The sequence below is a fragment of the Apteryx rowi genome, unplaced genomic scaffold (assembly GCF_003343035.1).
Source record: "Apteryx rowi isolate R43461 unplaced genomic scaffold, aptRow1 scaffold_110, whole genome shotgun sequence".
Taxonomy (NCBI): domain Eukaryota; kingdom Metazoa; phylum Chordata; class Aves; order Apterygiformes; family Apterygidae; genus Apteryx; species Apteryx rowi.
Window position 1 is genome coordinate 552,997 of NW_020447309.1, and position 12,583 is coordinate 565,579.

At 37.3% G+C, this 12,583-nt stretch overlaps 1 protein-coding gene across 5 annotated transcripts in view; it reads right to left on the reverse strand.

Annotated features, from left to right (window-relative positions):
• The window catches only part of AGPS (alkylglycerone phosphate synthase), a 62,388-nt gene that overhangs the window by 22,370 nt on the left and 27,435 nt on the right, over positions 1–12,583 (reverse strand). For all 5 annotated transcript variants that reach the window (XR_003255088.1, XR_003255090.1, XM_026075179.1 and 2 more), the window contains 4 exons: positions 10,785–10,865; positions 6,896–7,021; positions 4,681–4,789; positions 4,124–4,251 (listed from right to left, as the gene is read on the reverse strand). Coding sequence is in view for 3 of the 5 variants with exons in the window: in XM_026075179.1 (XP_025930964.1) it covers positions 4,124–4,251; positions 4,681–4,789; positions 6,896–7,021; positions 10,785–10,865 (444 nt within the window). In the remaining 2 variants the exon portion in view is untranslated. The remainder of the gene's footprint in view (positions 1–4,123; positions 4,252–4,680; positions 4,790–6,895; positions 7,022–10,784; positions 10,866–12,583) is intronic.

The following is a 12,583-nucleotide window of genomic DNA, read 5'->3' on the forward strand; positions in this document are numbered from 1 at the left end:
CTTCTTTAGAACATACACTGGGTATCACAACTAGAACAGTTTCTGCTGAAATTATTCTGTCTATACTGGGTAGGGATGTTTGTGAGGATGCTTTGGGGACTCAAAAGATTTAAGGTGACCTGAACTACTAATGCTTAACTCTTCCACTGGATTGACTATAAAGTCTGCAAATACATTCCTGTGGAAGTTAGAGACAAAAGAAACAGAGTTAAGAAAACCTTCAACCTTGTGTCCCTCTCCTTGTGATATTGTTTTAAAAAATTGAGTATTTTGCCCAATTTTCTTAAAAACACTAACAAGAAAAAACACCAAAACAGAGTTTTAGATTTACAGATTTTCTGGTAATTGTTATACTGATTTTCAGTGTTCACCAGACCATGCAATCTAAAAATATTATCCAAGTTACAAGTCGTAAGATTAGAATCCCAAAAGCATCAGAACTTGTGTTAAAGCACAGCTATTAGGTATTTGGGATTCACTCTAGGTTGGCTATTTAATTTTTTTCACAGAAGAGAGACTACTCACACCTATTCAGATTGTGAGAATTAATTCTCACAGCATAGCACAATTATGCAAAGCATTTCAATGCTAAGTATCTGAAAATAGGCTAGATTAATTTTGTAGGAAATGAAGTGATTCAAATAATTTTTTACATTTGAATTTAGTTACTATAAATGAGAGCTCCACTAAATTTAACTCTAGCATGGAAAAGCAACTGGCACATATCAAGTGAGTTTTCATCAGAAACTCCATGCTGACACAACATACTTGTTTTTCTAGGAGTCAGAGCTTTGTGTTTCACTTTTTTTTTGTGGGGTGTGGGGGGTGTGGGGAAGGGAGGGGAGGCAGCACCTGCACTCCCCTCCCACCACCTGAGATACAGACAAGGATCCATTGGTTATTACAAACACTGATCAAAATGCTACTACCCTTGAGACAATGCTGAAAGTCAATATACCAAAAACCTTTGGGAGAAGTACCTGAAGGAAAGCAAAAGTTTTTTAAAAAAACAAAAACAAAAAAAAGTCTTCTACATACATGACACTAACTTTGACAGAATCTTGAAACTAACAGGAGCCCTAATATGCACCCCATCGCTGTGACATTTAGATTGAAGAGCATGATGAAACAGAGGAAAATGTCCTTAACATAGTCAAAGATACTGTCCTGATGTAGAGGCAGATACAGTGTCTTCTCAGCAAACAAGTTGCCTTTTCCCAATTTTCATTGGGAACTAACAAATTAGTTTTCACAATAGTGAAAGCGCAGTAGTCTGTACATGCGGATCTGCCAAACCAAGGCAGACTCACTTAAGTTTTTGGGTAAGGCAGCAAACATGTAAAGCTTTCCCTAGCAACAACAATATTGAAGAAAGGTGCAATTTTGCCAACTTGGAACCACACCTGTCAATCTATAGCCAGTGCTTACTTAGGCTTACCTCAACCTATGGGGAGGTGAAACTCAGGCCCCAGGCTACTCCTGTTGCCCTAGCTGTGCTAGCTGAAAATGTCACTGCCTCCAGTTTATCAACCACTGAATGCTCTGTAATGATTTTGCTTCTGAATGAAGATAATTCACATTCTTGGCAGAAATCCGCAGTAAAGATGGGAAGTTTTGAGCCATAACTACCAATAAAGAAAAAACTGAGTACTAGTGTATGGCAATAGAATAGACTTCCAACTCTTCCTTCTTTCAGGAAAGAAAGACATTAGCCAGCAGCATAACTGAAATCTCCTGAAAGTTTCACGAACAGAAGGAAGAGTGACTACATAAAAAAACAACTGAATTGTGATGAAAGACAACTAGTGTAATGCTATTAAAGGTAAAGCTTCTTTTATACACATTGATATCCACATAATACATAGTCTCTAGAACTCAACACAGCAGAATCTCATTAGGTTCAGTGACATGAAAAGATCAGACATATATTCACAAGCAGTTACACAAAATAAGATGGCTCACATCAGAGAGATATATTTTGAAGAGCTCCAGCTAACTACTATACAGCAGTGGCTGGGAGGACTTCTCCAGGCATTTTCAATAGAAGACCTGTCAGACAAGATAAGTCTACATTTGATGACTATACTTTCTATTCCTTTTGATGATGAAATCAAGCACAAAATACAGTTTCTTTAAGGCTAGACGTCTTCTCATTCTAATACAGTTGCAGTAAGAATACAGTTACAGTAAGAAATGTCTTTAACATTATTGTTCAAAAGACTTCAATTGTCACTTCTCAATCCAACGTGGTTATAGTCCAAAGATCTTTGACCTTCAAGTATTTAGTATATTACGGCAACTCAGAAAACCACTGAAGATATTCTAATCAAGTTGCTTGTCAGATATCGAATTTATGTTGCTATGTCAAAAATACACATACTATTCAAATTCAACGAAAAGTGACTATGTTCTGCCATTAGATGGTGATCAAAATCCACATCTGAGTCCAATCTGGATTCTGCATTGCATGGAAGTCTGGAAACCAGTAAGAACAGCTACTTTTCATTAGGCAAACAGGTCATGCATATGTATACATGCTACATCATGTAATCCAAGATTGTCATGTCCAGTCATATATTAAGATGTGCAACCAACATAGAAGAACATGACAGATTGCCTGAAATTTAGGCAAGTCTTCATCCAGTCATGTGGGCACAGAAGTACTCCTCTGTCACTTGATTTGACATGTTCACCCATATCACATGGTTAATGCATATTTAGTCACATGACAAAAAAGGACATGAGAAAGGAGAAATAAGAAATAGCTGGCCAGGCAGGTTGACAGAACAGGGTGGATGAGGTTTTTACAGGACAGATTCAGCCTACAACCTGCAGGTTGGTTATTCTTGCATTAAAGTAGACCAATATAGACAAACCCGAGCTTCTCAGATAAAGATCACTAATTACTACCAAGATTGATGTGAGGGGGCACAGAGAAAGAAATAAGTAGTCCAAGATTAAGTAAATTATGAAACAGCAGCAGCAACAGAAGTTTAGAACAGGAACAGTAAGTGATGAATACTGCCTTTTTCTCCCCTTTAAGCCCATAGCTAGATAAAAGACAGCAGCTCCTTAAATTGACTTAAACTGTTGGTTGGCCATATAATTAACTGTTCCCAAACAATCTGCTTAGATACCATTAAGAGGAAGGACAAGTACCAACAGTGGAAGTATGTGACAGAAGAATTGGCAAGTGCGGCTGACTAGCATACATATCCACATACCAGTTTGAACATCTGGCTTGGAACATTAAATCATTAATTTAGATCCATCACGGGAAAAATGTAAAGCTGTGTTTAGTTTGGCAATCATTAAAACATATCTGAAATGCTTTCCCCAATTCAAGGTGTATTCTATTATGCACAGAAGTGATTTGGTACTTTTTACGCAGAACCAAGAAGAGTTAGTCTAAGATCATGAAGAAAGAGGCTATATATTGCAATATTTGCTTGGAAGCGGAGCCATGAGAAAAAGCATTAACACAATTTGGACACTTATGGCCAAATTTTTCTAACTGAAGCCCATTCTCCTAGTGTTTGATCACACCATTGAGACGGTTCTATTTAAATACTGAGGTGCAAGCACAATTTCAACTGAAAACATCCAGTACCTGAACAGGTCACCAGCCTTCAATGAGCTTTTTCTATCCCCTGTAAGCACAGGCCATATCCTTTCATTGCATGACCTTTGCTCCTATGTCACTTTGGACCCATGAATCCAGCTGTTCTTTACAGGAATTAAGTTGCAACATACAAATAAATACTGTTCCCTTCTACATAGTCCTGAATGAACCTGAGGACAAAACTCTCCACTGATGGAGACACAAAGCCAAATTCTGTGCTGGGATATGCTAGTAACTCCCACTGAAAAAGAACCATCAAAAGGCACATCCATAGTTTGGCTCAGTATCTGTCTAAATGCAGAAGCTGCTCAGTCCTCAACTGGATTATTTTGGGAAGCCTCACAGACCATATACACTTACCGACTTCCACATGATCTCAAATCTTTGCTTACCAGTTGCCAAAAAAGGTAGACTAGAGCATCAGCCTACCCTTAGCACTAGACTCGGGACAAGGCTAGAATCAGTGTTCTTGCACAAAGTTAACATATAGCTTCTCTTTACCTGCTTTGCCACTTCCCTTAAGCAGGCCACCCCTCTTTCAAAGTTGGGGAAGACCACAGAGCCATACTTCTGGTACTCAGGGACTGGGCGAATCTTTATTGTAACTTCAGTAACCACTCCAAGAGTTCCTTCAGGGAAAAAGAAAAACTAGGCAGTAAAGTGCTGGAAGATGCACTTCTCAAAAGTTACCCAACTTAATAGCAACTGTTTATCAAGAAGTTGTAAGTTAACATAAATTAGAAGTCCCCAAAATTCAAAATTCAACTGCTAGATGATTTATCCCTGACAATTTACATAGTAAAAAAATCTTACAAGCTACCCTCTAAATCACAGGGTTTGTTACTAGAAATACAGAGTAACTCCACAGCTCTGTTCAGAGTTGCATAACTTCATGGTCCTAATTAAGGTCTCAATGTGTTATCACAACACAAGAAATCCATGCCTGCAGAATGTCACCCATAAACACACTGAAAGCCATGGTGTTAGAGATATTCAAATCACAAAGCCATTACAGAAGCTGAATTAAATGCAGTTATATGGTATTACTGTGTTTATACCTTCAGATCCCATAATGAAGTGATGGATGTCAGGTCCTGTTGACATGCGAGGTACTTGACAGTTTTTTTCTACTATTCCTCTAGGAGTTACCATTTTTATATGAATCACCTGTTTAAACAATATACAATGACTATACATTCTAGCATTAAGCACAGATTTTTTTTATTGATAATACTCATTTACTACAAAATGCATATTAAGCTTGACACAGTTCAGCTTTGTAGGCTTTAGATGTGCTGTAGGCTGCCCCAAGAATTTTTGGGATAACCAGAGAACTGTTAACAACCATTATTTCTAATGCAATATAGTTTGCCAACACAACAGATTGCTCCCAGGTCCCTGCCAAATGAAATTAACTGTTGACTGCACGCAGACAGTAGTGGTTAAAACTGTTTTGTTTCTCTCAATGTAGACAGTACCTTCTTTGTACACTAGAATTTTAATCCAGGATATACATAATGCTTCAGAAGAACAAAGGGATTTTTGAAGCAAAAAGAACATGCTTTCTTGCCTAAGTTATGCTTTAAAACAGCTGCTTGAAAGAAAGCAAGTCTGATTCAGACATCAGTTGCTACAGAAAGATATTTCTATAGGAGGAAAGAGAGAAGACAGCCTTGTGAAATGGATTATCAATATGAAGTTTGCCATAAGCCCAATATGTATGTAAGGCTGGAAGGTTTTTTGTTTGTTTGTTTTAATGTTTCTTTCAAGGATTCTTGCTTCCAGCTTTATTCATGAATGTCCACCACAGAGCATTCATCTTTTTCATACTGCATTCATTTTTTTCATAGCAAGGAAGGATATATTTTATTAAAGCCTTCAAATGCAGCAAAATTACTAAATTTCCACTAACAGCTTTAAAACGTTCAAGCACAGGTAGCTAAATAATTTTCATCCCATTCTGAGTTGTTCAAGAATTGTTACATGCATTTTATGAACTGTTGATTCTGCAATAAGAAGGTGGATTTTAAGCAGCTTATATAACAGGTCATTTCTAGATATAAAGTTTTCCCAGAAGGTAAACACTTCCCCTTTCTCACTATGACATTAAGAAACTCATGAACTGTTCTGAATCACCTTTCAAATATATTTTCTCTTAATGACAGTTTCAGAAGCTAAGTTTTAGCTTGAAGTTATGGTCTCATGACAGAAAAGCTTTCTGCTTCACATCTTTTAATACCAGCAAAACTACACTACACAGTAACACTTCAGGAGTAGGCACAGATGATACCTGAAGTGTGAGCAGTTTATTTTGTTCGAGTCACACCTACTGAATACAATTTAGTTCCTGCCAAGCTCACTGACAGGAAAATGTCATGTCTGTACACAGAAAAAACATGTTTGAACTATTTGCTGATGAAAAAGCCTGAGGTGATAAGGATACATTGCCTCAGTGTCATGGGAAGGGAAAAGAATGAAAGAGCCAGGGTGTGGACGGGTTCTTCAATCTACTGGACAATTAGAGAAGGCTAGAAGATCAAGCCAAAAGAGAAGGCAAAGTCTGAACAGTGATGTGCTTTTGATTTATTCATTAAAACACAAAAAGGTAGATTTTTTTAAAATCAAAAATATGCTTAAAAGTTACCTGGCTCAGTATTTTAATGCTTAAAATGGATTTAAGGGCAGAACACTGCCATTCCCAGTCCCTTGCTTCTTTCCTCATGACCCCTGCATACCATGTAGCGGCATACCATGTAGCAGTTGTGGGCCCACAAGGTCAATCAGATCAGCTTGCCAATTTGAAAAACTGCTAGCTTAGTGAGGGGGAGAAGGTGGAAAGAGAACCAGCTTGCTGGCAGAATGAGCTGATCCAACTAGACAACTTCAAGAACACACAACAGAAGACAGCATGTGCATTTTGGAACCACTCTAAACATAGAATGGATTAATCGCAAATTAAGACAGGACCAGTCACAGAGAGCACTAAACAGTAAAAGAAGGCAGAGTCGAGATAGGGAAACAGTTGCTTAAGCTAGCCACCGAGTACCAAAAAACCCCAAACCAAACTTGTTTTTATATCAGTGATATGGATTATCAGTACTAATATCAAAAGCAAGCAAACAAGCATCTCAGTCAAAATTTGATGCCAAGACTATATCACTTGTTAATAGAACTGCAATTCACCCTCTCTTTTCCCTCATTATTAGTCATCACAAAAATTACATCTTCAAGCAATCAAGAGAATGAATTAGAACAAACATTAGAAATATTTACCAGATCTTCAATGTTTCCATAGATGTTTTTTTTCATGCCTGATGCTCGTGTTGCTACCCATCCTCCTAGGGAGCTGAATTCCATGGAATCTGGTTCATGGCCTGTACAGAAGCCACTTTCAGCAAGCTGAAGAAAGGAAACAATATATTCCACACAGATCCTGCATTTGCTTAGTACTCCAAGGCTCAGTATTTTAGTTTAGGGATTTTTTTTTTTTTAAATACAAATAAGTATCCTGAATACCACCCCCCCACATTATTCAGTCACAAATTTATGAGTTGTGCTTTGATACGTAAGTGCAAGGCAAATTGATTCTGCTTCTAAAGTGCATATGCTGTGCTCTATATCAACCTATAACACTCCTCCCCCATATTTTAAAACAGAGACCTCTATTGTTTATAAGAAGGTAGAATTCAAATGCATATGGAAAAAAATAACTAAGTAACTGCCAACTTTACACAAACATTGCCAATAAATAAGGCACAATCTCTTGTTCTTTCTATCCTAATATGATATGCAGCAGGTCTACAGAAAATGTGACCAAATTGCCTGTACTTAATTCTCTCAAGGAGTGATGTGTTCTAATATACAGCCATCTGGCTGGGCTTCCTGTATGCAAGGCTGTTAACTATTTGTGATGCAGATCATGCATTCCTGTGCATTAAGTAGTCACTTGTTTCTCATTTTTCTGTATTAGTTTGGCTTTGCCATCTGCACAGCACCTGAGCTCTCTTGAATGCCCTTAGAATTGCAGCACCAAAGCAGTCCAACAGAAACAGAGATCCAGCAGTCTCACATTGAATAACTGTATCAGTGCATTTGAGACTATCAGCTTGCACCAACTGTAACAATCTAGAGATAGGTATGTAAGCATAAAACAGAGATGCAGATCATTAACTATGTTCTGCTGTATAAAATGATTCTAACTTCAGTGATTGAAAGTCATTTGTGCAATGTCTACAGCGATTCACCTAGCTCATGGCCCTTTCTCCTACCAGAGATTATGGCTTTAGATCCTTACTGGTCATATACTAGGAAAGGGTTGAAGTCTGCACCCTCCTCATTCCCCACGATGAGGAGAAGTTTGCTTCAGTCACAACTTACCAATTCATACCACTGGCATAAGCACAAGTGCAGCAGACAACAGTGCTTTTTGAAACATAACTGACTATGCACCCCAATGCAGTTGGCCCAAACTCCCTGTATGGTAAGACCACTTATAGGATAGGAAAGGGACTATGCTACGTACTTTCCAAATGTAAGAGATTGCCAGCATGGCATGATCATCCAGAGAACATGAGCACATACTAGCTTTTCCCTATAGAATCATAACCTGATGGATAACATTCATTACAAAAACAGCATCAAATATTGTTCCACCTTTATCACCCTTTCTTCAACTCTAGCCTTTTTTTAGCCACCTATTATTCCACGTTCTGTTCTGGCATAAAAACAAGTCACTTCAGAGGCTTTTCAATAGAGCTCATCACTGTAGCATCTGAATAAATCTCATCCCACACAAAATGGTGCCTTAATCACACTGCAATCAGTAGCTATAGTGGACAAGTTTGTGAAGTGTACATTAATTCTGAATGCCCCATTATAACATTTATGGCCAAACTTATCAAAAATCAAGTTCTCAACCTTACTTCTTTGAATACAGCTCTTGATTTTAGTTATTGTTGTAAAGCTTAGGATATCTGTAAATCAGATAGCATACTGGTTAACCTAAGCACACATAGAGCAACGAGGAATAGAGAGTAAGAGGCACCAAAACTCTTCATTGCAAAGTAATTCCTAGGTAATACTGGTAAAGCCACTTAATCTGGACTTTCCGCTTATGGCAACAGAAGCTGGATTTCTCTCCTTGCATGTAGATCAACATTTCATGTTTGTACTGTCTCCTGGTATGTAGTGAAGAACAGAACTAAGATCCCTTGCTACTGCTGCTAATACAGCTCAGCCTTAAAATTAGATTCCTTTTACTCTTACACTTACTTTGATTACTGTTGCAACATTAAGTTTTTCTGAGAAAACCTCTTCCATTTGACTGCTGCTCTAGTGGGAACTCATGCCAATTCCATATTTTTTCCTCAAGCCTCTAGAACCCAACTTCTTCCCTCCCAGTCTTACCCATTTCTTCTAGCTGTATGTGTCACATGTTCACAAGTACTCACCTTTACTTCATTGATGTTGAGCTTTCTACCCTACTTAACTGTCTTACTGATGCCACCCTTCTCTGAAAATCTTTCTGTGCACTGACAGACTCCAACTCTACAATCCAAAGCTTAAGGCTAGCAAGTAACAAGCTGAATCAAAAATCTTTCAAGCAGTTTCCTTTGTTACCATGTCCAACTGTATATTCCCACTTCCATCTGTATTTCAGGGGAAGTTTGCATTGGCAAAAACTGTAATACTAGTCAGTTATGCTCAGATTGTACTAGACAGAACAAGCATCACTAGGAGTCAGTCTTAATCATGTCCCACTCATTAAGAGTTCTGTAATTCAAATATGCATAAAAATCCTTTAAGTATATAGGCACACTAAAATAGATGGATGTATTCTGTACTCTGTATTCTTTGCTCACTGAGGGAGTCACACTGAAGCTCCTAGGGTAATCAGAGTCATTCCATACGCTAAAACCTTTGTTTGTATAAACGCAAGTTTATATTCAGCATCGAACAAACTGACAGCCAGTACCCTTTTACACAGCTGAGAAAAACCTGACTGAAAAAAGTTAGTTTCCTATCAAAAAGAGGATTCAAATGGAAGAACTGCAACAGCCCTGTTTCAGCCTGTAAGAGCTATAATAGGCAAAGGAATATTATGCCTTACTTTAAGTGATAGAATAGTAGTGAAATATCAGAAACTACTACCCTAGAAAAAGAACTTCATTTAAATTAAGGGACTATACTTCTTGCATTTTAATTCTAACCTTTAAGAAGAAACAGATCTGGAAAGGTTAAAATATTACATCAAACAATAAAAGGGAATATCAAATGAGACATGAAAGGCCATCTTTCTCATCATAAACTGCTCTGTTGGCAAAGCCTTACAAGTTTTCTTTCCCTCCCCTCCACCCAAAAAAAAGGAGGGGAGGGTGAAAAAAAAGCTGTTCAAAAAAAACTTTTCAAGCAAGTTTTTGTATATTTGTAAAGTGCATTTAGGCACTTCAAAAAGTTTAGATGGCATATAGCTGTCAAATAAGGCAAGTCCTAGAAATTGTCCAACAGTTTTTATGAACAGAATGGTGCATCCTGAGGAGCAGTAGCAAATATCTGCAGCTTGCTTGATTATAGAGGAACACTGAGAACTATCCTGAGAAGATGCTGTGGCTTGTCTGATAAATCAATTTAAAGCATCTAAAGATCACTGAGAAATGATTAATTTTCCACTGGATCCATGTTTTGGACTACTCTCCATCCTTCCCTCAGCTCTCCTCTAGAAAACTTTAAGCAGCATCAACAGCAGCAAACCTGCTATATGCTCCAACCTTTCTGAGGAAACTCTGCCTCTAGCTAAAATATTTAAAACATGCACTACAAATGACAATTCATACTTTCCCTGGTCTGTAACTATCTTGTGAAGTGTTATGCCTTATAATCACAAAAAAGACATAGCTAAGATCTGCAAGAGGAAGCACAGTATCACATCCTATGAATTGTCAACTTATTACTGCATATGTGTTTTGTAGCTAGAGCTAACAATAGTTTTAATTAAGAAATATAAGTATCAAATACAGCATCCAGTGTAATATAGTTCATAACCATGTATATAATGCTTAGCAGAACAGTCTGTCTGAAAATACACCAGAAATTCAATGATTTAGACAAGATATGAGGAGCAACTTTAAAAATGATAAGAAACACTGGATGACAAGTTTAATACCTGTTTTTCCAAATCTTGTCCAACAATGCCAGCTTCTACACAAGCTGTTAAGTTTTTCTCATCTATCCAGAGAATCCGATTCTGTTGAAAAACAATCAAAATTAAGAATCAGTACTAAAGATTCGTTTACTTGCTTCCATAACACTATATGACCAACATACTTGCTCATAAAATTTAATAATACAATTCTACTTGTGACAGCAGTGGAAGCTGAGCTCCCTCATCCCCTCAAACAGCTACACAATAGGTTACAATTTGTAAAACCACTACTGTAAGTGAATATAAATAACATTATACTCATTAGTCATAATTTACCCTGGGAATGCTTAGAGAAGCTATGTAAAAAAGCCAGAAGGAATTAAGTCATAGTTCTTACAGAAATGAAATGATACAGTGATTTTTCACAATTAAAACAGTTTAAGGCACCTGAATCAATCCAAATATCTGGACATTAAGTGTGAACCAAGAAAAGTATTCCTGAATATATTTCATGGGTTAAATAGACTGTGGCCAATAATGCACCTCAGCTCTTGGGTGTTGACACACTATACCAGAAGCAAGATACATACTCTGACATGCTATAGTAAGCACTTTAGAAATTTAAAATGCCTGGAAAGATTATTTCATTTTGCTTGATGGGGACATTCACTGTCCCATCAGTATATTCTGCTAAACAGGAAAAGCAGCAAATAGTATGAATTACATGCTACACTAAGTATCATTGTCAAAAGAACAATCCATGTGAAGGAGAAAAAAAATGCAAGTCCAGTTTTAGCTCTCTTTACACGAAGGATGTCACAAGCTTCAATTTCCACTTTTCACTGTTAATAATGGATTATTATCTAGCAGATATAGATAACAGCAGAGGTATTATCCAGAACAGAGGTCAGAAAAAGCAGCATTATGAAGATAATTTAAAGTCATTAATAGACAGAGGCAAAATGTAGTAACAACTCTTTGCAAGTTATGGAGCAAAGAAAAGTGTGAATATTAAATTTATATTACTTGACATGACATGTCTGTCTCCCTGAATGAGGCTAATATTGCTCAGTTTCAACAAGGAATTAACATCTGTGAAGGACCACAGTACTGCATGTACATCTAGTATGTGGCACCATCTCCTAGACAGCATCCACACACTGACTCAATAAGTGTACAGTTAGTGCTTTCAATTCAATTTCAGTTTTTCAGAAACATCTTAGATACAATACAGAGCATAAACCTGTATAACCTGACTTGTTGACAGAAGATGCATCAAGCTTCATCTGTCGAAAATAACTTTGTCCACCCTTCAGGTTTCCAGATACAGGTCTTCTGTAGTCACCACAGGTAGGTATACAGCTTCCATGTAGTACAATTTAAAACACTTAAATAGTAGAAGCATTACGAAATAATTCTCCGAACTGTTATGCAGTACTTCTCTAGAAGTTGCCTGCTGCAGCAGAAGACTGCGATTCTCCTACTCAAAGGCAAAAGCTTTCTTGCTTTTATACCTGCCTATTCAAAGTCACATTAATAGTTGGTATTAAAATCCACATAGATTTCATGAAAATGAAAGGAAAAGTGAAGCTCAAGCATTCTAAAACACTTAGTGCAATACCAGACAAAAAAGCATTCTGTTTCATTTCTGGTTTTGAAGTATTTCTATATGTATTCATATTGCATTGAAGGAGAAAAGCTCTAACTTCAGTTTCCCTCAATTTATAGAATGACATAAAGATGTGGGCATCTTATAGTCCAGATTAAACTATCATTTAAAACTGTTTTCTCCCCTCATAACAGCTGGGCTAGTTATTCAA